The 22,730-nt window shown below is 39.3% G+C and overlaps 1 protein-coding gene across 5 annotated transcripts in view; it reads right to left on the reverse strand.

Annotated features, from left to right (window-relative positions):
• Window positions 1-22,730, reverse strand: part of FNDC3B (fibronectin type III domain containing 3B) — a 333,064-nt gene that overhangs the window by 204,310 nt on the left and 106,024 nt on the right. Inside the window, exon 1 of one of the 5 annotated variants that reach the window (XM_058556348.1) lies at window positions 3,077-3,324. The exons of the other annotated variants lie outside the window; for them this stretch is intronic. Within the exon in view, the coding sequence (XP_058412331.1) occupies window positions 3,077-3,122 (46 nt within the window). The 5' untranslated portion in view covers window positions 3,123-3,324. Of the gene's footprint in view, window positions 1-3,076; window positions 3,325-22,730 lie in introns of those variants that run through there. 5 annotated transcript variants of the gene reach the window in all.

Consider the following 22,730-nt stretch of genomic DNA (forward strand, 5'->3'; position numbering starts at 1 on the left):
TAAGGCTCCTGTTTGTTTTGAAGAAGCTTACTCCACTTCTCAAGACCGAGGTTTGAGTAGAACTACATTAATCCAGATGCTCTTTCTAAAAATCTTTCAAATCCACCGATTCAAAACATTAACATAAAGATACTCAGGGACCAGCTGCTGCAATTAACAAACTGTTCGTATTTTCCCTCTGTTGGCTTAAAAGTACAAGAAGGAATTTTAAGCAAGACGAGACTGCCATTCAGATTTGGGAGTTTTAAATAGACGATTTTCAGGCTAAAAATAATAATCTGTATGTTAGACTTCATGTTGTATCAACAGGCTTCAATTCACACGACTAAACTAGATGGAGATCTCACCATGCAGAAAACAAGCAGGCAGAAGCCGAACTACTTCTGGAATAAGGTTCAGTATTTGGAAACTATTGATCTTTCTTAGACTTTTCCCACTAGAGAATAAGAGCAGTCTTCTCCAAATATGTTCAAATGCTTTCGGTCATAACAAGTTGAATGATGAATTCGCCCTTTGGTCGGGGAAAATGGGAGTCATTCTGCACCTAGAGGTGTGAAGGTGGCACAGTTTTCACAGCCCCCACCAAGAGCAGCCGAAATTCCCCCGTCTGAGGAGGTGCCCACAGTGTGCAGAAGCATTCCCCCAAAGAGCATCTTTTACTGCACTCATGAATGGATTCTCAGTTCGCTGATGGACTCCAAGTTTTCCCTGTAAATAACACATTCCTGAGACATGCTATATCAACACTGAATGAGTCTCACTGGCAGCTCCTACTATTCCCATTTCAGCACTCCTGCCACAGCAGTAGCCTTCTCTTCCTAGGACAGCGTGAGGTTTCAAACATCTTCAACAAGATTCACACAGTAGCTCAAAAATTACACGTCACGTCTTCTCCTAGAATCAGTGAGCTCAAAGAACCCTTCACAATTGTTTCTCTCTTATCTCTTAATAGAGATATCTCTATTAAGGTGTTTGGTACCCCTTGGGCTTTATTTTAAAACAGTTATAGTCAAGTTTAGGACCCTTGTGATAAGAGAATCTATGATACAAAACTTGGGACCACCAGCAGGGAAATGTTCAAAAAGAACAGATAATCTTATGATAAGCAGAATTCTACAAATTCTCTTGTCATTTACCCCTGAGCAAAAGTCGCATAATATTCCTCCTTCATTTTACTATATTTCTAATACTATACACTAATTTCAGTTTCTTTATCTCAGACTTATGAAAAGGAGAAAGGAAAATTCCCTTAAGAAACTCCTTAGGAAAAGTTAATAATTTAACTTTAAAAGTTTTCTATAAATGATTTTACTGGGATTCTCTCACAACAAACTGAAGAACCATTTCAATGCCCACATTATATGGATGAGAGGCATTGAGATGTAAGATTAAATACAGCTGTAATAAAACTGACATCACTCAGAACAGAATAAACCCTTAGTAATCCACCCTGGGCTTTCCTTTCATCCCTCATTGAAGAATTTTAAGAAACGAAAGAAAGGAAAAGAAACAGGTTCCTTATATTCAAATTGTGACCATTTTCAAAACCATGACTTGATAGAACAAATGGAAAACAGAAGACATGGGTGATATAAATGCATATGAAAATAGATGTTGAAACATCAAACCAATATGTCTAAACCTGTATTTATATTAAGATATTTGACATAGAAGATTTAAAAGAATCTGGGAATTCCCCAGGTAAGTTCTTAGAAATGTATTTTTGCTGTGTTCTCATAGAGAGATCTCTCTTCAATATCAGTTCTACTTCATTTCTTCCCTAGAACCAAAGAGGAATGCTCCTTCCCGCCAGAAACATATTACTTTGGAACAAAAAAATGATAGAATCTTTGAATTTTTCCCTCAGATTTGTAATTTTAGACATGCCTTACTTTGTCACACAAAGAAATCCAGAAATTGAAATCTAGGTAATTCTAGATATTCCTACTGCTAATCTTAGATATTCCTTACATGGTCACTATTTTTGAAAAAATCCAGAAATTCAGATCTAGGTAATTTTGGGTCACAGGTTAAATACACTCAAAACAAGTACAGAAATTCCCATAGGCAACAAAAAGAAAATGTCCATTTCTAGAGATGCTTTAGAAAACATATATCAAATTGTAAATTCATTAAACTACCATTTACCTACTGACAGCACTAAAAACTGCTAAATGATTTAGCCCATTGGGTGCCTGAATCCTGATAGTAGGGCATATGTTCGCAAGCACACAGTGTTTTCTTTTTATAAGAGGCAGAGGAGGAATGGAATGACTGGCCAGACACCAATGGCTCTCTTAAAATAATAAACCTTAAAATGTTTCTAGTCAACCACAACATACCTATTTTGCTACAAACATATCTACTTTCACCACAGGTCCACCTCTCAAACGCTGGCTTCCATTTATGTCCCTGAACAACAGTGCTAAAACACAGGGCAGACACAGGGTAACACCACTGTACACATCTGGTATTTATAGGGTGAAACCCCACTATTGGATTTTTTATTTCAAAGTACTTTCATTAGTAATGTATACAGCTGTTTTCTGTTGGCTAATAATCAGAACTGGAACACACATGACTCTGGGCACAACTATGCCAAGCTGTTTGTGCTCAGCTGAGAAAAGCTGGAATTCTGAGTGTCAGGGGAGATGCCCCTGTACTTTCCCCCTCAAAAAAAAATACAAGAAAGGAAGAAAAAGGTTAACACAGCTGTTTTCCTCTCAGTAACACCAAAAGAATGCAATTCCTCCCTCTAAACCTCCCCCAAGCCCATGTCCACCAGTATTACGTTCTCTGTTCATATTAATACACAAAGAGAGTTTTAAAAAGATATCCCATTCTTTAATAAAAAGAATAGAGGGGAAAAATGCTGGGCATCCTAGTTTCAGGTAGTAATATGTGCCACATCTACAACACAGAAAATGCAGAAATCAAACAGAATTTTCTATTAAATAACAAGTGTGAGTACTAGATCATACCCACATAAAATGGCAGTTAATTTCAGAGATGAACATGTGCTTTTGAAGCATGTTCTAAGCCTGTCTTAATAAAATCATATGAAATGTTTATGTACCTGTCTGGCGTGTCACTCTGGTTTCTAAATAGAGGAGCAACTTCATTCTGAAATAACGGACACAGGAGCCACAGCTCTGCCTTTCTGTAGACTTCCCCTCTCAGCTCGCCTTACCACCTTTGTGGGGCCAACAGACCCAGCACAGAGGGCCTTTGTGTGTAGGTCTCAGCCACATATTTTCATACAGCCACTGGCAAAGGCCTCCAAGGAGTCCCTTTCTTTTTTAACTAAACACAAAGGTTTTATCTTACAGTAAACAGAGAAGACTTTTAACATTAAGGCAATCCTAAGGCAGGGATGCCATAAAAGTGGCTCGGAGATTTGCATAATGAAATTCTACTGTCTTGGTTTGAACTCAAAACTAGCTATTTAAAAAAAAAAAAAAGAGGTCAATAACGGGAAGGGCACGTTTCATCGCTTGAAAGTTACATTTACAAAATGTGTTTCATCTGAGCTCTTCTGCTGGTTTATCTAGGAAGCTCCGAGTAGACCAAGTGAAAGGAATAGGAATTATATACAGCCCTGTTTCTGAATAACATTCGAACAGTCTCCATCCACTTGTATCCTCCTTCACAGTCTCCTGGCTACCTGGCTCCAGGAGCAAGTAGGAGGGGAACAAGTCATTACATCCCTCCTTCCTCTCTCCCTGTCAGCTCTAGGAGTCATAATGGAATGGAGACTGGGGGCAACAACAGGCAGGTAAGAAATGATTCATTTGTAAGCAATGAATCATAACCTTCCTCACCTCCCCAACTCCAACCATTCTCACAGCCAAGGTGAAGTTCTGGTATCTGCTCTGACCCACCAAAGGCCTCTACTCTATGTAGCACCTGTGGTTTGTTCATTCGGGGCGGGGCGGGGGCTGACCATTATATCATTTGTCCACAATCCTGAATACTCTACACTCAACTAAAGAGTGACAGAGAAGGTACTGCCAACTCCTCGGAAGGAAAATGCTGCAGGAATCTACAGAATTAGGAAATAATTTTCCCCTCTAGATTTGCATTTCTAGTTTTAATAAAAGTCAGTCGGGGGGCCGGCCCGGTGGCGGAAGCGGTTAAGTGCGCGCGCTCTGCTGCGGTGGCCCAGGGTTCGCTGGTTTGGATCCCGGGCCCGCACCGACACACTGCTTGTCGAGCCATGCTGTGGCAGCATCCCATGTAAAGCGGAGGAAGATGGGCACGGATGTTAGCTCAGGGCTGATCTTCCTCAACAACAACAAAAAAATGTCAGTAGGGGGAAGGAGGAAAAGAACTTGGCTAATATTTTTAAATATATCAATTAAATAACAAAGATAACAAAATTGAAACAAAAAACTTATATCCGAATGTTAAGAACACTACTCGAAGGAAGGTAAATGGCAAACCTTGCTATGTGGCCAGTTCTGTGTAACGCAGCAGGGGCAGCACAGAAACTGATTTCGGTGATGTGTGGAAGTCAGAGTGGCTTTTAGGTTTCCTTCATTTTTAAAAATTGTATTTTTAAGTTTAATTAGGCAATGAATTTCTTTCTTTGTGGTAAGCATAAAATGTGAAGCTACTACGTGAGAATTTTCACAAAGTGCTATTTACACGAGAATAGTAAACAGTGAGCTTTCAGAATGGGGAACAAGATAACTGGTCCAGGAGAAGTGAATGGACCAAGGCAACCCACCTGGCACACGCGCTGCTTTCCTCATTCAGGGTTACATGGCATGCTTCCTAACGAGAACAAGTTAAATTCAGCCTGCTCCTTTCAAAAAGTGGGTATCATCAAGTCAGGCCCTGCAGAAGGCGTTTCTGGCTGCATGGCCCTATTCATAAAATGGTTTTTAATGATTTGATATTGGCTAAGTAGCCAGAAAATGTATGACTCATCTCCACTGTTCTTCAGTGTTGTTTTCCAACAACGTCACCCAATCCCTGCAGTCAACAAAACTGTCCTGCTTAAAAACATCCCTTTAGGAAGCGTTTAACCCCTGCAGCTGTTTTAATGTTTAGCAACTACTTTGGGAGCACACACAAGAACCAAGCCCCACCCCTCTACCCCCAAAATGCACCAACTGGCTCGGTTCTACAGGCAGGCCTTACTCTCAGCATGTGCATCCAGCAGAAAGCTGCACAACATTCCCAAGCCCTGCTCAGGCAACCCCTTCAGTTGCTCCTCTAAAAGGCTTTGGTGCACCTCTGGCAGCATCGATGCAGCCTGTGTCCTACAAATGTTCAAGGCACCTTGGGAGGGAAATGACTATGAGCGCTGACATGGGCTTGCTGGTGATGAACCTCAAACAACAGTGATGCATTTTGGGGTGTCACTCAAGAAAACATGACTGTCTGGCATAAGCAAAACTTATACATCAAGATATGAGGTGGGGGGAACCTTGAGCAATCTAGTGTAGCTGTTCGACTGCAAGGCCCATGTCTAAGTATCCACAAGTGGGCCACCCAAATTACAAAATGCCGAATTATTAGTTACACACAAACATACACACACATACCACCACCACCAGGTGATTAAAAATGAGTGAAGGCACCAAATTTTTGTCTCAAAAGAAAACCTGACACCCTGAGCTCTAAAAATATATGAAATTATTCTACAACTGCTTATATGCAATAACATTTACACATAAAAAAACTATAAATCATTATTATAAAAGGCTTTTTGGTAAGAGCAAGATGTTGGGTAATCATTGTTTTATAAAGCTGTATCTTTTTAAAGAAAAATTTTCTAAAAATAACCTGTAATATCAGTAAATAAATCAGTACAGTGTTAACATACACATTAATAGTTCTGTTTGCTTCTATGCTAAGGCCTGCCTCTGTACCTCAACTTTCTTCCTCACTGTTGTCTATCTCCTATTTCTTTCCCTCACTGTGACTAAATATTATAAAGATAACTAAACAAGCCACACAAAAGATGGCAGCATCAATCTCCTCCTCATTTCCAGGCACCCCACTGAGTGTGTGGTTGTAAATATTTAACAACAAATGGTTCTCCAGGAATAAAAGGAGGTGCGTCCCGGATTGTAGTGTTTGCCAATTTCCTTGGTATAAATATTCCCACCATGGCCACTATCAACCCACCAACATGACATCACTGAATGTGACCTGGGAAAGACATGTGCAATACAGTCTTTCCACCATAGAGACACAACAGACTCAGAAAACCTCAAGAGCTTAGATAATAGCAGTGTGTAGTGAAATACCCAGGAAGTAAGCAGTTTTAAGTACTATCTTTGTTGTTAAATATAATTTAAATTGTAAGCTTGTAAGTTTTAGTGTTTAATAATGACTGTGTTTAACAACCAGCTCACAAAACGTCTGAAAATCTGACAATCAGCTCTTGCGAGATGGCACAAGCCATCTTTAGCACTCCACTGACGTGGTCTGCTCAGTTCCATTGCATCATTCTGGGCAAAGGTGCAGTGGAACGGAAGGGAAATATCATCGCCTTCCCTGGTTCCCACAACTTCAAAATGGCAGAAATGAGAGTAAAAGAAAAGAGAGCTAATCTGGCAGAGTCCTTCTGTAAGATTAGTGGCAGAGAGGAGGGGCAGACTACTGTGTGTACTACTGGGCTCATAGGAGCAAATCTCACAAGGATATGGCGATATGTATAATAATGACCAGTTACCAGTTATACTTTTTTCTAGTTATTTTCACTGGCTATAACCGTTTAAAAATATAACAATCTGAAAAAATATATAACAATTTGAAAAATCAGGGTAAATAGTGCATTACATAAGATTTATTAGTAAACATGCTATGAGCAGCCAATGGATACAGTCATTAAGCATGTTCTACGTAGAGAAAAGACCTATACCACAGCATTAAAACAGGTGCTAGGCCAAAATCCTGTCTAAGCTGGGAAATTTAAGATAAGCAGGCCACTGGAATATGATCACTTTTTCAGACAGATGTAACTCAAAATGATCTCTCAGAAAAAACTTAAAAGAACTACAGTGAAAAGAGCTCATAGGCTGTGGAATAACTGAAAACTACACGAAATCCCAGTTGCTTTCACCGACTAGTATGATCTCAGGCAAAAGAAAGCCAATGGGTATTTAGCCATCACTAGCCAGGCACCATCCTACATAACAAAAACAACCAGGAACAAGACAGACACAATTGCAGCTTTCATAGAGTGTATATTCTAGGGTGCAAATAATGTAACATTTGAGAGCCTTGGTTTCTTGATCTATAAAATGGGCCAATCACTATTTCAACCTTGCAGGGCTATTAGGATTAAATGAGACAATGCAAATGGCACAAAGGATGCTCTTCTCCTTTCGGTCACTATCTAAACATGTTCCTTTTGTAGAAAAGTAAATGACACCAACATTTTTAATCTTTTTAAAATTATCTTCTCTGTGAAAGATCTGAAGAGGAACAGAGATGAATGGACCTCCAAAATTCTAAACCGTCTGAATGGGTATATAAAGAAATGACTGTTGGGACTACCAACAGTTCTTACAGCTTCTGATTCTTTAGCCATCACCTTAGACAGTCATAATTATTCTTAAAAGGAAAAATGAACATAGTATATGGATCTAGATTCCCGAGTGTCTGGAACAAGCAGACCATGACAAGAGCACATGCATTCTTCAAGTGAATTACTTCTCACTGTAACCTTAACAACCATTTCAATGGGGAGAGATCAAACAACTCAACATACCTTGTATGCTCTCAAACAATTGAAAAAGAGCTAATAATCATTCACTCATTCATTCATTCCATGAAGTCATTCAACAAAAATTTAGAGGGCCTACTCTGTGACAAGTATTGATTGAGGCATCAGAAATACAGCAGTGACAAAAATAGTCCAATATATATTGAAAAAAGTCAAAGATTCACAAACTCAGATATATGATTACAGTCTTCCTAATTCAGAATGAAATGGGTAGCTTTGAAATGCTGACTCTTCCCCCCAAAGTCAATGCAAACACATACTCTGATCTAGATTAATAAATCTAGGGTGTAAAATCTGAAATAAACTTCATATAGATGCTTACTCTAAAATTTTAGTCCCTTGATTCCAATTTAATCTCTTTGGTTTCAACTTCAACAGTTTGAAATGTGCCTAGCATCCCTACCCTGGCAAGGTACAATATATCTTAAATAAATTGTTTGTTGAAATGAATTAAATACAGTTTCCTAAAGTGTCAATATATTTATTAATATAAATCAGAGCACTTTAGGCCCTTTGTGTATAAAGAGAAGACTTTTTCAGGTACTGATAGTTTCAAACTCCCAGAATACTCAGTCATTCACCGAGGAAACAGAAATATTCTCCAAAGAATAAAAACAAGCACTTTTGAAAACAACAGAATGAAACAATCTCTCATAACCAGGTTATTTTCTAGCACAAATATATGTATGTTGGAATATTCCTGGATTTCTTAACCTAATGTGATTCACGAAGATTATAGCAAAATTCAAGATGGTAAATATCCACATCATGTAAGTAAATAATTTCTGGCAGTTTCTCTCTTTTGTACCCACCATCACCACTTGTAAACACTGTTCCATAATGTGGACATTTTTATGGCACAATTTATAAAAGGGGATTTTACTTATAGAAAACAGAATAAAACTTTATATGACTTTAGAACTGGAATTTCACGTACTGAACAACAAATACCCATTCCACTCTGAATGGCACAGTATGAAAATTCAATCTAGAGTAAGTTTATAAAATATTGCAGTTGTATACGTGGGGAAACAAACTGTAATTTGGTCTAAAACATATTCAATTATAAAAACAAAAAATGTAAAGCAATTCAACAGTTCTATTTGGATTTCCAGGATTAATAAGAGAACCTGTTTACTTCACTTTATCTTGAAACCACCCCTTCTCCTCCCCAAGTTCATAAATTCATTTTTTTTTTATTTAATACAAAAAAAATTCTGCTTTCAGCCCATTTCCTCACATTTGAAGTAACAGTCTTACTTCTTCTCATTAGATTAGGCAAGATTTCCTTTTAGGTTACTGTTAAGTTTTCAAAATATTAGTTTTCTCCTTTAAAAATAATAATTTTTTTCCTCTAGAACAAAACAAAACTCTAACAGATCAAAATGCCGTGTCTTTCAGCATATGCACACAAACGCATGTACACACACTGACACATTATCAAGCAAACACAAAAAAGGTATTACTTCCTAATGTCTAGAATCTTATAAAAGAGATGTGAATTCCTCTGAAGTATAAGTACTCGATTCACCATAAACAAATGACAATTTATATAAATTGGACTTAGAATCAATATTGGCAAACCACAGACTTATTGCTTCTAGTTGCTTGTGTGTTAGGTAAAAGGTATCAAGTTGGTGACCTAAATAACGAATTCTATACATTTTTAACTTTATTACACAAAACTTTACATGGCAAGAGAAAAATCATTGGATTGAAAAAAAAAATCTGATGACATTCATCCAAGTGATCTAGTTCTCAGTTATAATAATCTAAGGAATATACCATATCTCAATGATTTTTCAATAGCACAGATACGATTTTCACGTAACCCAATGCCCACTTTTCTTTGAAGAAATAAAAAACGTAACTCACATGTAAATGGGTGAAATTTTAAAAGTCATAAGACACTTAGAGAAATGCAAATTAAAACGATGATAAGATACTATTACAGAACTGCCCACCAGACTGGCAAAATGTTTAAAGTCTGAAAATATTAAAGGTTGGTAAAGTTGTAGGCAAAAGCACTACAACATTTTGAAAAAGAGTTTGGCGTTATTTAGTAAAGCTCTAATTCTATTCCTTGGTAAATACTCCAGAGAAACTCCTGCAGACCTGGAGACATGGACAAGAATGTTTATAGCAGCACTGCGCATGATACCCCAAAACCAGGAAAAACGTTAACAACGAAATGTTCGTCAAGAGAGGAATACAGAAATAAGGAACTGGAATATTACATGGTAACAAAAACATGAATGAACAGCTACACATAGTCTTTGAAACTCACAAACTAATGTTTAGCAAAAGAAGTCAGGAAGGAATACATATATTATGGTTTCATTCATATAAAGTTTAAAAACAGGCAAACTAAACTACATTTGTTAGTGTGTGTGCACACGCATCTGTGTGTGTGTTCCTTGTGCATACAGTAAAACTACAAAGAAAAGCAAGAAAAATGATTATCCCAAAAGTTTAGTGGTTTGGGAAGTGGAGGGGGTGGTTACAGGGATATGATAAGAAAGGACACAGATGAGATCTGTTAATGATTATTCATGTTTACAATATTTATATACTTTCTCAGTCATCTTCATTATAAACTGTTACTTAGAACTGTAAATTTCTATTTTACAATCTAGGTGGGTTACATGGGTGTTTGTTTCATACTTGTTCTTTAACTATACATATATTTTATGCATTCTCATGTATGTCTGATATATCTCAAGATTAAACCAAAAAGATCAGATTTGAGCTTCTAAAAAGAATTATTTTTTGGGGTTTGGTCAATGCTGTGATTTGGGGTCAAGGGCAGAAACAAGGACACGCTGGTTCTAGCACAGAGCCAACATTATAGCTCGCAGCCATAACAAAGTTAACCACATCCTACTTCCTTTAGTATATAAATACCAATCCCCTGAAGGAACAAATGCTAACAATGCAAAGGAAAAAAAGAAAACCACATAAAATTGCATTATAGACCAAAAAAAAACCAGATAGTAACAAGTGTTGGTAGGGATATGGAGAAATTGGGGAAGCTCATCCACTTGTCAGTGGGAGTGCAAAAGGGTACAGCCACCTTGGAAAACAGTCTGGCAGTTCCTCAAAAAGTTAAATATAGAATTACCATATGGCCCAGCAATTCCACTCCTAGATACATACCGAAGAGGAATAAAAACATATGTCCACACGGAAACTTTGACAGAGATGCTCCTAGCAGCATTATTAATAATAGCTAAAAAGCAGAAACAACTCAAATGTCCAACAGTTGACAAATGGATTAATAAATTGTTGTATATCTGTACAATGGAATATTATCTGGCTGTAAAAAGAAATGAAGTGGGGCTGGTCACATGGTGTAGTGGTTAAGTTCGGCGTGTTCCACTTTGGCGGCCCAGGTTTGCAGGTTCAGATCCCAGGCACAGACCTACACCACTCGTCAGCCACACTGTGGCACCGACTCACATATAAAATAGAGGAACATTGGCACAGATGTTAGCTCAGGGCGAATCTTCCTCAAGCAAAAGGAGGAAGATTGGCAACAGGTGTTAGCTCAGGGCCACCCTTCCTTACCAAAAATGAAATGAAGTACTGATACATGCTACAAAACGGATGAACCTTAAAAACTATGCTAAGTAAAAAAAGCCAATCACAAAAGACCACATACTATATGATTCCATTTATATGAAATGTCCAGAATAAGCAAACCTATAAAGAGAGAAAGTAGATTAGTGGCTGGCTAGGGCTGGGAATGTGGGAGAGTTGGAGGTGACTGCTATTGGATACAGGGTTTTTTTAACTGATGAAAATGTTTCAAAATTGATTGTAGTGATAGTTACACAACTGTGAACATACTGAACCATTGAACTGTACACTTTAAATAGTTGAACTGTAGAGTATATTAATTATACCTCAATAAATGTGTTGTTATAAAAAATTGCATTACAGGTGATCCCTGCCATAAATAATATACAACAGTCCTTAGAAATTGTCAGTCTTCAGTAAACACATGCACCTGTCAAATGAACTTCTACATTCAGCCCCAAGTCTGGGAGAAATCTGACTAGTCATAAACCTAAATGCTGCACAAAATGGCTTTGCTTCCAATTCTTGGTACAGAAATCAATAGGTTTTGATTTTACCCATCAGAGGATGGGCAAGAAGCCATGACAGCCTGCAGAATGCGCTAAGTCTTATATGCATGCAAAGCAGTTTCTTCTAGAAGTGACCCATAACCTCTTTTCTGAAGTGATTTTCCAGGATTCTCCACGAGAGGAAAATCTGAACCTCACTAAATTCATTAACCAGAAGGCTTCCCTGGGCTTTCTTGACTTCATTTCTTTTTCCAAACCACGATGGAAAATAACAGGATTGGAAAAGCGATCAGTTAGTTCACATTCCACCCCACCAATATCCCACAGCCTGCTCAAATGCAGCCATGAAAGTAAAACACCTCCAATCTCCTGAGATCCCATTTCTAACGAGAGTTCCACCTAACAGTTAAAAATGAACACAACTAAAAAATTATAGAAATATTGCGCCAAGAATAATTATTAACAAAAACAAGAATGAGACTTATTTTAAGACCTTTCTAAAAGTGAAAGTCAAACTCACTCCTGGCTCTCTCTTATTTTGGTGACCTTATTTTCTTTGTATCTTTTTTTTCACTTCTTTTAAATGTATTTTATATCAACATACAGTACACATATCTGTAAGTTGCCAACAATCCTTGCAACAGTAAGTTGGGGTATAAAACCAAATCCAAAACTGAAAATAGGGATTCCTTCCATTGTTCTGGATTTATCATAGTTACAGCCAATAGAAATGTTCAGTAATAATTTACTATTATGCGGCTTATTTTAAAAACCTAATTAGGGCCGGCCCGTGGCTTAGCGGTTAAGTGCGCGCACTCCGCTGCTGGCGGCCTGGGTTCGGATCCCGGGCGCACACCGACGCACTGCTTCTCCGGCCATGCTGAGGCCACGTCCCACGTACAGCAACTAAAAGGATGTGCAGATATGACATACAACTATCTATTGGGGCTTTGGGGGAAAAAATAAATAAAATTAAAAAAATAAATAAAAATAAAAACCTAATTAAAAAATCAAAAGCCAGCATTATAAAAGTTTAATTCTCATCTTTATAGACAATGAGCATACTTTAAAATATACAGTTATATAAATTTTTCTATTAATCCTGCTCCACTATTGCATCATGCCTCCCTGGCCCATCAAACTGACATTTCTGATTTACAGGTGGCCTCTTCATTTCTCTGTTCCATGACAACTCTGAAAGGAGCAGGCCGATATTATTTAGAAGGCAATTTTCAATGTCCTTAATTTTTAGCAGCTCTTCCATAAGATTTAATCTGACTTCTTAGAGTTGGGGACTAAACCCTAGAAGACACTAAATAAACCACAGCAAGGACGAGACTAAGAAGCAAGCTGGTACCATCAAGAAGAACGAAACCATAGAGAAGAAACCTGAGGAAACGCAAAGTCAGCCCTGGAGCATCTCCTCCCCAGCAGGTGGAAGCCAAATCCACAACAGGCAAGGCCAGGGGAGCACGGCCAAACTTCAGTCCAACTCCAGGCACAGGTCTGCGAACAGACGGTCCCATTCAAGGGAGCTGGACGGGGACACAGTTTTGTGTAGTGTGTAGAAGTGATGCCCATTGTTGTCCGTGGCTTCAGGACCATGTCAGATGAAAAAGAGCAGCTTACAGTGAGGCAGAAGGCTGACAGACTCCACACACAAGGCAAACTCCAGTCAACAGCTGCCCACCTCTCTCACTCCTCCTCCCACCCCCCACACCATACACACACTGTGGCAGAGACCCAGGACACAAAAGAGACCAAGCCAGGAGAAGACCCAGATACGCAGGCTGAACCCCAGTGTGCATTCTGCATGTGGGGGAACATGGATCCAAGATGGTGCTCATCTCCAGGCAAAGGTGACCAATGAGGTTGTCCTCTAAGCCTTTGGCCCTTAGGCTTAGAGTCATAGAAAACTATTCCAAATCTCAAAGTTTATGAGGCTGTGGCTCTTGAACAGTTTCCACACTAGGTTCCCACACCAACAGTTAGGCTATGACAAGAGAGATGGAATGGTGCTGGGATACAGCAGGGACTAACAGGCCATCCACAACTTTTAGTCAATATCAGTTAAATCTGATGTGTGAGAAATGGAACCACAGAGATAAAGACATACATGTGCAGGCCACAGAACTAGTATTCTATTCACCTTTTATCTATATCACATCCTTACAAGAAAACATTTCAGCTGGGCCCAAATGATCTGCTTCCCTATGTAATGGCGATGAAGTCAACGTGCTGACTTCACAGCACACACACATCTGCCCTGGATCAAGATGTTCTCTCCACATGGACAGGCTGTCTGCCATTCTGCAGATGGACCAGCTCATTTACAAAAGGACCCTGTTTCCTACCTGTATAATGTGAAGGTTAAACTAATTGACCTCTACCTCCTCCCCAAAATGTTGTAATACGTGTGCTCTCTGAAGATGACAAGACATATAGAAGGCTTCAGTGCAGATGAGGTGCCTTAAAATACACAAATGAGCGGAGAACTTTTTTAAATGGATCTGGACCCTAACTATTTTTTGTTGTTTAACTTTCTGCTCATGTGGTTCCTTTCTTGACTGTCAACAGCTGTTTTTTCAAGCCAAACAGACCCAAAGATCTAGACTTGATGATCACACTAGACTTAAAGTCCCAGGGGACCTGAGTGACAGCTGTACAAAACTTTAGACTTACAAACCAATTATTATTTAACTTGTATTCATTTTTTTGCACACTTCCTTTGTGGTTTTCCTACTGATTTTCTCAGAATAAGTCAGCACTAAACCAAAACTCCCAAATGAAAACTCATATTTACAAGTACTTGTTTAAGGAGAACTGACGTATCTTTTTTGGGTCATTTATTTACCTTAAATACCTATGGTAAAATTCATTTTAAAAAATACTAGGGCCCGATGCTCAAGACATGTGGTATTCAAGGAGGGATACATACATGGATCAATGGAACAGAAACCGGGGACCCACAAATAGACACACATAAATATACTCAGACGATTTTTAATAAAAGTGCAGAAGCAATGCAATGGGAAAAAAATAGTCTTTTCAACAAATGGGGCTGGAGCAATTAGACACTGATAGGCAAAAAAAACAAAGAAAGAAAGAAGAAGAGCTTAGTGATAAGACCTTTAAATGCTGGCAAAGATGAAGAGAATCTGAGTCATTCGTACATTGCTGATAGGAATGTAAAATGGTACAGCCGTTCTGGAAAAGTCTGGCAGTTTCTTATAAAACTAAATATGCAATTACAACGCAATGTAGCACTGTACTCTTGGGCATTTGTCCCAGAGAAATGAAAAGGCATGTCCACACAAAAACCCGTACACATATGTTCATAGAAGTTTTATTTGTAATTGCCAAAACTAGAACAACCAAATGTCCTTCAAAAGGTGAACTGTTAAACTGTGATTCATCCATACCATGGACCACTACTCAGCAATAAAAAGGAGCAAACTATTGGTACACACACTTGGATGCATCTCAAATTATGCTCATAGAAAAAAGCCAATCTTAAGAAATTGTAACTTTAAGATTCCATTTATATGATAGTCTTTAAAGATTTTATTTATTTATGTTTTCCCCCCAAAGCCCCAGTAGATAGTTGTATGTCATAGCTGCACATCCCTCTAGTTGATGTATGTGGGACGCAGCCTCAGCATGGCTGGAGAAGCGGTGCGCCGGTGCACGCCCGGGATCCAAACCCAGGCCGCCAGCAGCTGAGCGTGAGCACTTAACCGCTAAGCCACGGGGTCGGCCCTTATGATAGTCTTTAAATAACAAAATTAGAGATGGAGAACAGTTTAGTGCTGCTGAGGGGTTAGGATGGTGGGAGAACAAAGGAGTGGCTAAAATGAAATAACATAAGAGAGCCTTTCAGTAATAAAAGAGTTCTTGATTGTGGTAGTGACTACATAGTACACATACACACACACAGGAGCACACGTAAAGCTGGTGAAATCTGAATTAAGTTCTGTGGATTGTACCAATGTTAATTTCTGGTTTTGATGGTATATTATAGTTATGCAACATGTTACCATGAGGCAAAACTGGGTCAAAGATACATGAGATCTCCCTGTACATTTTTTCCCCAACTTCCTGAGAATGTATAATTAATTCAAAATATTAATTTTTTTTTTAAATACCAGGAGCTTTGGAATCATCTTGAGTCAAATTCTGGTTCTGCTTACTACTTTGGATAATTATTTGGCCATTCTGAATTTGTGTTTCTTCATGTTATAATAAGGAAAATAATATTAGCTGACAGCTTAATGAGAATTAAAAACAGGAAAAAAAAATAAAAATAGTACTTCATGTGAAATAAATGGGACCAGATGGCAAAGTATTTTTCAAGAATGGTGCCATATGGGGTACTGCCTGTATAATTAAGTTACACTGTACCTACAACTTTTTACAATCCATTTGTAAATGTGACTTTTCTTACTGTCTACATACAAATATGTAGACAAAATTAGATTTATATTTAAGAGCATTATTATTAGAACAATAGCCAGGCCACCATGTAGATTAGAACACTGAGGCCAAATAAACCTTCTGTAGTCCACAATCGGATGAAATACACCTGGAAAGGTTAAGCAAACATTCTACAAGGGGAAGCCATTTGACCTGGAATTTGATATGGTTCATTTCTACATCAAGATCAAACAGATTAATTAGCTGCTTTTTAACCAAATAAATTCTGGTTGCTTTAGAGAATGAGCACTGAAAAAAAATTTCAAAAATCAGCCACGGCCACTTTTCACCGCCGTTGCCTTCTACGGTCAGGCTTTCCAGGTTCAATCAGCAAACAATATAAAGAACCGTTGAAGATCTTGGCTGGCAGTCTGACACCCTCGGGCCTACCGTTCCCTCTTGCAGTGTAACGGAAATTCCTGTGCCCATCCCTTGCTTGCAGCCCCAAGCATCTCAGCCTCCCAGCCACAATTCTGCACTCAACCCTGAACACTTCCTCTTGCCTTCCCCCAACACCAGGATGAACTGCCACTTGGCAGTTGCCATTCGGAGGGGGTGGCCAATGGTGAGAACAACAGCAGCTCTGAGCCAGAACTGGTCAAACTGTATTTGACGAAGAGATGGAGAGAAGACACGACACCAAACAAATGTTGACCTAAGTTCTTTTATCCAAAACAATTGTATTAGTATATGCAACTGATGACAGCAAAACATACGAAATTAATAAAAAGGTTTTTTTAAATGAATCAAAGAGACTTGGCAAGGTCGCTTTGCAAGGACTCTAAAGTTTCATTTAAACAAAGAGTGTCCTAAAAATTTGTAATGCAGAAATTATCTCATTACCAACACACAAAAGAATGATCACTCCTAATGCCCCAGCTTCCTACTTACAGCTGTATTTGAAGAACAGATTTACCAAAAACATTTGGAAAAAAAGAGTCTGAGCATTTTTTTTCCAGTATGAGTTGAGGGGAAAAAAGTATATAATTACACATACAGCACCTCTGCCAATGAAACAGGATTAACAGATAAAGCTGCTTCTCCCCTTCTAGTCCTTCACAAAGTGTCGCCGCAGCCTACAACAACAGCAACAAAACACCATCAATGACTTGGATAACTTTCTAATTCCACCCATGCATGGCCTATGAAAATCAAAGCCTCTTTGAAGGAAATTAGATGACTTTACCAAAAATGTAAGTAGATACATTTAATATCCCATCCTCTCCATTTCATTCCTATTTTGCTTGCTTTTCCTGAGAATTTGTTTGCTGTGTGCAGCGGCTTCTGTTTACTGAATTGAAGGTGGTAATTTGGGGAGCAACAGAAGAAGAGAGCGGCTTCCACGGTAGGAGTAACACTGAAAAATATGGCCAATGTAAAGGAGTTCCAAAATCAAAGATTTAGAGTCCAAGTCCAAGTCCACCTACCTACAGGAAAGTCAAAGCTGAACCAGGAATGAGACCCATATGCTAGATCTGAACCTGCCTCAGTTTTGTTCCAAAATCTGTGGTAAACAAGCCACCAAACAAATTCAAATGAATTATATGAATAAATGATCCACCAGGAACTCAGAGTTCCACCATAAGCCAAAAGCCAGCCAGCAATCACGTAGCAATGCTGCAACAGAAAGGAAATCAGGGATCAAACTGCTTTGCCATCTCCAGAGAAGAATCCGCAACGGGAGGGCTTCACTGGAGCTTAAAGGAGCTTAAAGGATCAAGAGAACTGAAGACTGAGACAGTTTTCTTCATATCTATGGCAGACAGGCTCCACAGTCTCCCTATTGCCTAGGCTGGGTATTTGAGGATCATCTTTGACTAAGTTCTCTTGGTAATTTTCCAGATCCAATTTCTGTAATTTAAACCACACGTAATAACTTAACCATGCTTAAAAAGTGCTGACGGTTCTTCCTTTCGAATGTTTCCCTTCATCTTCAATCTCACTGCCACCTCCCAATTCACCTCACACCTGGAATCGTGACACCATCTGGCTCGTACTCCACGATTTCTAGCCTACAAACACATACAGTGCACTACAACAACACTGCCAGTCCTAAAGCTGTGCTGGAGGCAGGGAGACCAGGGGGAGGCCAATTGAGAGATTATGAAGGCTCGAAAGCAGGAGACAGATAAAAGAAGTTTTATTCTAAGGCACCTTGAAAGTTGTTATAATATTACCTAACAAACTGACCTACCCAAGAGGCAGAATTTCCTCACCTGTAAAATGAGAAAGTGGATTAGATCAGTGGTTTTTCAACATAAGTACGCTGGGAGTGCAAGGTGGTCAGGGGGGAAGTTCTAAGGGCCACTATCAGAAAAAAAGATGAGCAGATGTGCCTCAGACCTCTCCACTTGTGTCTGTTTTGTATAGTGGACTTCCATGCAAGATTAACTGAAGAAAAGGTTCTACAATAACTTTGAAAATAGTCGAAGCCACTGAAGGTCTAGATCAGAACTGAAGTCCCATCCCACTCGAAAATTCCATGGTAACTTGACTTTTCTGGCCCTATTAAAAGGTAACAAGGAGCGGTACTTGGATCTTGGATCAACTAAGCAAATTGAAAGCACCAAGCAGTCATTGAAACGTAAGCCAATAGTGAGCACAGAATGGGATGCTGACACTACTCATGGGAAAGCCATGCAAGAGGGTTTGCTCCTAAACAGTTTCTCAAAGAGTCCATTTCTCTAGTTCCTACCAAGCTGAGAGAGCTTTTTCCATCAAGACACAAACTCCAGTTTTGTTTTGTGTTTTTGAAGGTCTGTCTGCAGGATATGACCGGGAGCTCGTACTCCCACCAACCTCTGCGAGAGTGTGGCCCCGGCAGGCTGCAGGATGCAGCCCCGTCTGGCCTTCTAAAGCATCCTCCCAGATGTCTGTGGCAGACTGGGTCTCACCCCAGAAGTTCACTCCTGCTGATAAGAAACCCTTCCTATGGCCAAACAAATCACTGTTTGATTCTTGTAGCATTCTTCACTCCTGTTTTTCTTCCTCCTCCTCCCTTCCTATAAAAAAGATGTCTTTTAAGTATATCTAGAAGGAAACCTGAACAGCTAGGCGCTTTCCCCTCTTAATTTGTTCCTTATCCCACTGGTGATTCATGCCCTCGGCCGCTCCTTCCTCAGCACACTGAGGCGGCTCTGTTCTGCTCAGTTGTGGGAGGCCACGTCAGCAGGAAACAGCGCTGGCTGCCAGGTCACATTCAAGACTGTCTGGAGCAAGTCAGCATGCAGCACTCACAGGACAGAGGCTGCTCTATGGTTTCTCCCAAGCGAAGGGAGCACTCAGCGTGGAAAAAAGGCTGGCCTCCGAGTGCCACTGCGACCCGAGCTGAGGGGAGACTCCAAACGCCACGGATGCGAGTTCCCCCGTTTCTAAATGTTCCCCTAATAGTTCCAGTTATAGAGTTATTGGTTTCCCTTCTCCTTCTTTTCTTAGAGGACGTACTGTACTACATCCAAATGCATATTTGGAAAAGGCTGCCACAAGCCAAATCAAACTTCGTCGTGGCTTTCTGGCTCCTGAGTCCAACAGAGGAAATTCTGCACGCCCAACCAACCAATCTCGGCAGCCCCGCCACACGTTGAGTCAGGACGGAAAACCTGACCTAACACACAAAAGCAGTCACTACGGGTCTTTTTCCCTCTAAACACACACAGTAAAAACAGTAAACAAATAAGGCCTGCCAGACGTCATCTTGATACCTCGCAGGATGGATTCACGACAAGAAGCAAACCGATCGCCCTGCACAAAGAGATACACGGAATAAATGACAATACCATATTTCATGTAGCTGGCTTAGTAAGTCCCCAAATCGATCCTGTTCATGTAAACCAACATAATTAAGGTTAACATGCTAAAACAGCAGGGCTCCTATGCACCTAGGATACCTAAGAGTGTCTTAGTTTGCTGCAAATTTAGACCAGGGATCCGATTTTTCTCAGATACCTCATAAGTTGAGGGCTTTCCCTTTCACTGTTGGAGGAAGGTCTTGTCTTCTTAAGCTGATAGCCCAAAAGTCAAATGTTTCTCTCCAAAAATAACAGGTTTGCTAAAGAAAATATCCCTTCCCATGGAGAGTATTAGTAAAAGAAACAGGAGACAAAAGAGGCGAAGACAGAGAGAGTAGTTCAGGACATGGAGAATGGTCTGTTAATGAGAGAAGAGGCACAGGATGGAGAACAGACAGAGCGACAGAGTAACACAACATAAATAGTACAGAGACACAGCAAAGGCAATGTGATCCTAACAGTTCTGGAAGGCAGTGAGCTACCACATAGACACTAGGCATTAACTACCCCAAGCACACACATGCACACACAAACCCAAATGCAAAAGGGATGATGTAGCTTCCAAGAGGAGTCTATAGCAATAGAGGCATTAGCAGCAAACCAGAAAAGGCAGAAAGTCACAAAGAGCCAGGAGACCACATGTGGCTACAGCACTAACTTTACCATGAAGAGGAACCAGAGGTCAAAACAAAATCAAATGTTATAGGCACTTAGATTCTTAGTGATGTAAAACGTACTATTTTTTATTTTCAACCATTCACAAAAATGAACACCAACAGCACATCTGAGCGGCCACTTCATCAAACCTGGTCTTCAGAGAGGGACTGAGTATCTTTAAGTGGGTTTCACCAGCACCTCTTTATGGGAGAAAAAGAAAATATTAAGTTGAGCTACTTATTAATTTACCGAAAACCTAGCAAATATTCCAAGTTTGATTGGCTATCACAGGCTTTACATAAATCCATTACATGTTCACGGAAGAAAAATACCCTGGCCGGCCCCGTGGCTTAGCGGTTAAGTGCGCGCGCTCCGCTACTGGCGGCCCGGGTTCGGATCCTGGGCGCGCACCGACCCACTGCTTCTCCGGCCATGCTGAGGCCGCGTCCCACATACAGCAACTAGCAGGATGTGCAACTACGACATACAACTATCTACTGGGGCTTTGGGGGGAAAAAAAAAGGAGGAAAAAAAAAAAAAAAAAAGGAGGAGAATTGGCAATAGATGTTAGCTCAGAGCCGGTCTTCCTCAACAGAAAAATAGAGGAGGATTAGCATGGATGTTAGCTCAGGGCTGATCTTCCTCACAAAAAAAAAAAAAAAAAAAAAATACCCTGATGCCCTGATAAACTATAATAAAGCTTTAAAACCATGTCAAAAATAAAAACTACCAAGTCTCATATACTGCTTGTACATCTGGAATAAATTTAAATTAGTTATTATATGTAAAGGAAGTATTTAGAGGCAGATGGTCTAGACCCAAAAGTAATAATTTCTTGGTTAACACCGCAGGCAAAAAAAAAAAGGGGGAAGGGAGTACAGAGAAAAAGTAGAGAGAACTAAATATTTTCCACATAAATGTTAGAAGCACGCGATAAGATTGCTGAACTGGGTTATATTGTTTTTAATAGGATAATGCAGCAATAGCCAACACACGGATGAACAACAGAAGAGCCTTGAAGTTTTTTACAACTTGAAGCATAGATTTTACCAAAAGGTTAGACAAAACAGAACAGACCCAAGTGGAAACACTGGCAAACACGTACACTCACGCGCACTGTATGTGTGTATCTATGCATACATATACACACATAAAAAAATAAGCCTTCGGCATAATGAGACAGACATTTGGTACAAAGTTAAAATTAACAAAGAGCATCACAAGATTATGACTTGTATATAAATCCTCCAGGGCATATCTAGAAGGAATAATGTTTAAATAAATTAGTCATATTTCTACAACCGAGAAGTAGCTAGAACGGTAAGCTATTCAAATTTTCACACACACATGCATACATGAAATGATTATGCCAACACAAAATTAGGAAAAATCCATATCAGTTTGTGATTTTTTAAAATCTAATTAAATCTGGAAGAGAAACTGAAACTAAATTAGTGTATTTCATTGATTCCAAGTAACTTTTTTTACTCATTATAACATCTCCTGAAAAAGGAAAGTATCTTACAGTTAATGGCAAGTCAGTTTAATTGATGGTGTTTTCTTTTTTGTGGAGCTATGTAAAATAATGATGCATCTTAAAATCAATGGCACACTAGATTCGATAAAATGATAGCAAATAATCCTATGAAACCAATGCAAAAAGGACAACCACTGTGTTGTTTTGTGGGGAAGGCAAGCAAAAAGGCAATCTCATCCAGTTCATGGATAAGAGGTGGGCACGTGGGGAGAGGCAAGCTACATACAGACCCTTCACCAGAGGCAGTACTCCTAGGATGACCAAGTATCACCTTTTGTGTTTTTAGGATTTTTTCCATTCACAAATAATTTAATATCCTAAATATTAGATGACAGAAAAATATAATCAACCAAATGTTTTACTGAATGCGAAGGATACCAAATACTTAGAACAATTCCATCTTTAAAAATATACTGGGGACCAATTACATCTAAATCTCAAGA

The sequence above is a fragment of the Diceros bicornis genome, chromosome 15, assembly GCF_020826845.1.
Source record: "Diceros bicornis minor isolate mBicDic1 chromosome 15, mDicBic1.mat.cur, whole genome shotgun sequence".
NCBI classification, from domain to species: Eukaryota; Metazoa; Chordata; class Mammalia; order Perissodactyla; family Rhinocerotidae; genus Diceros; species Diceros bicornis.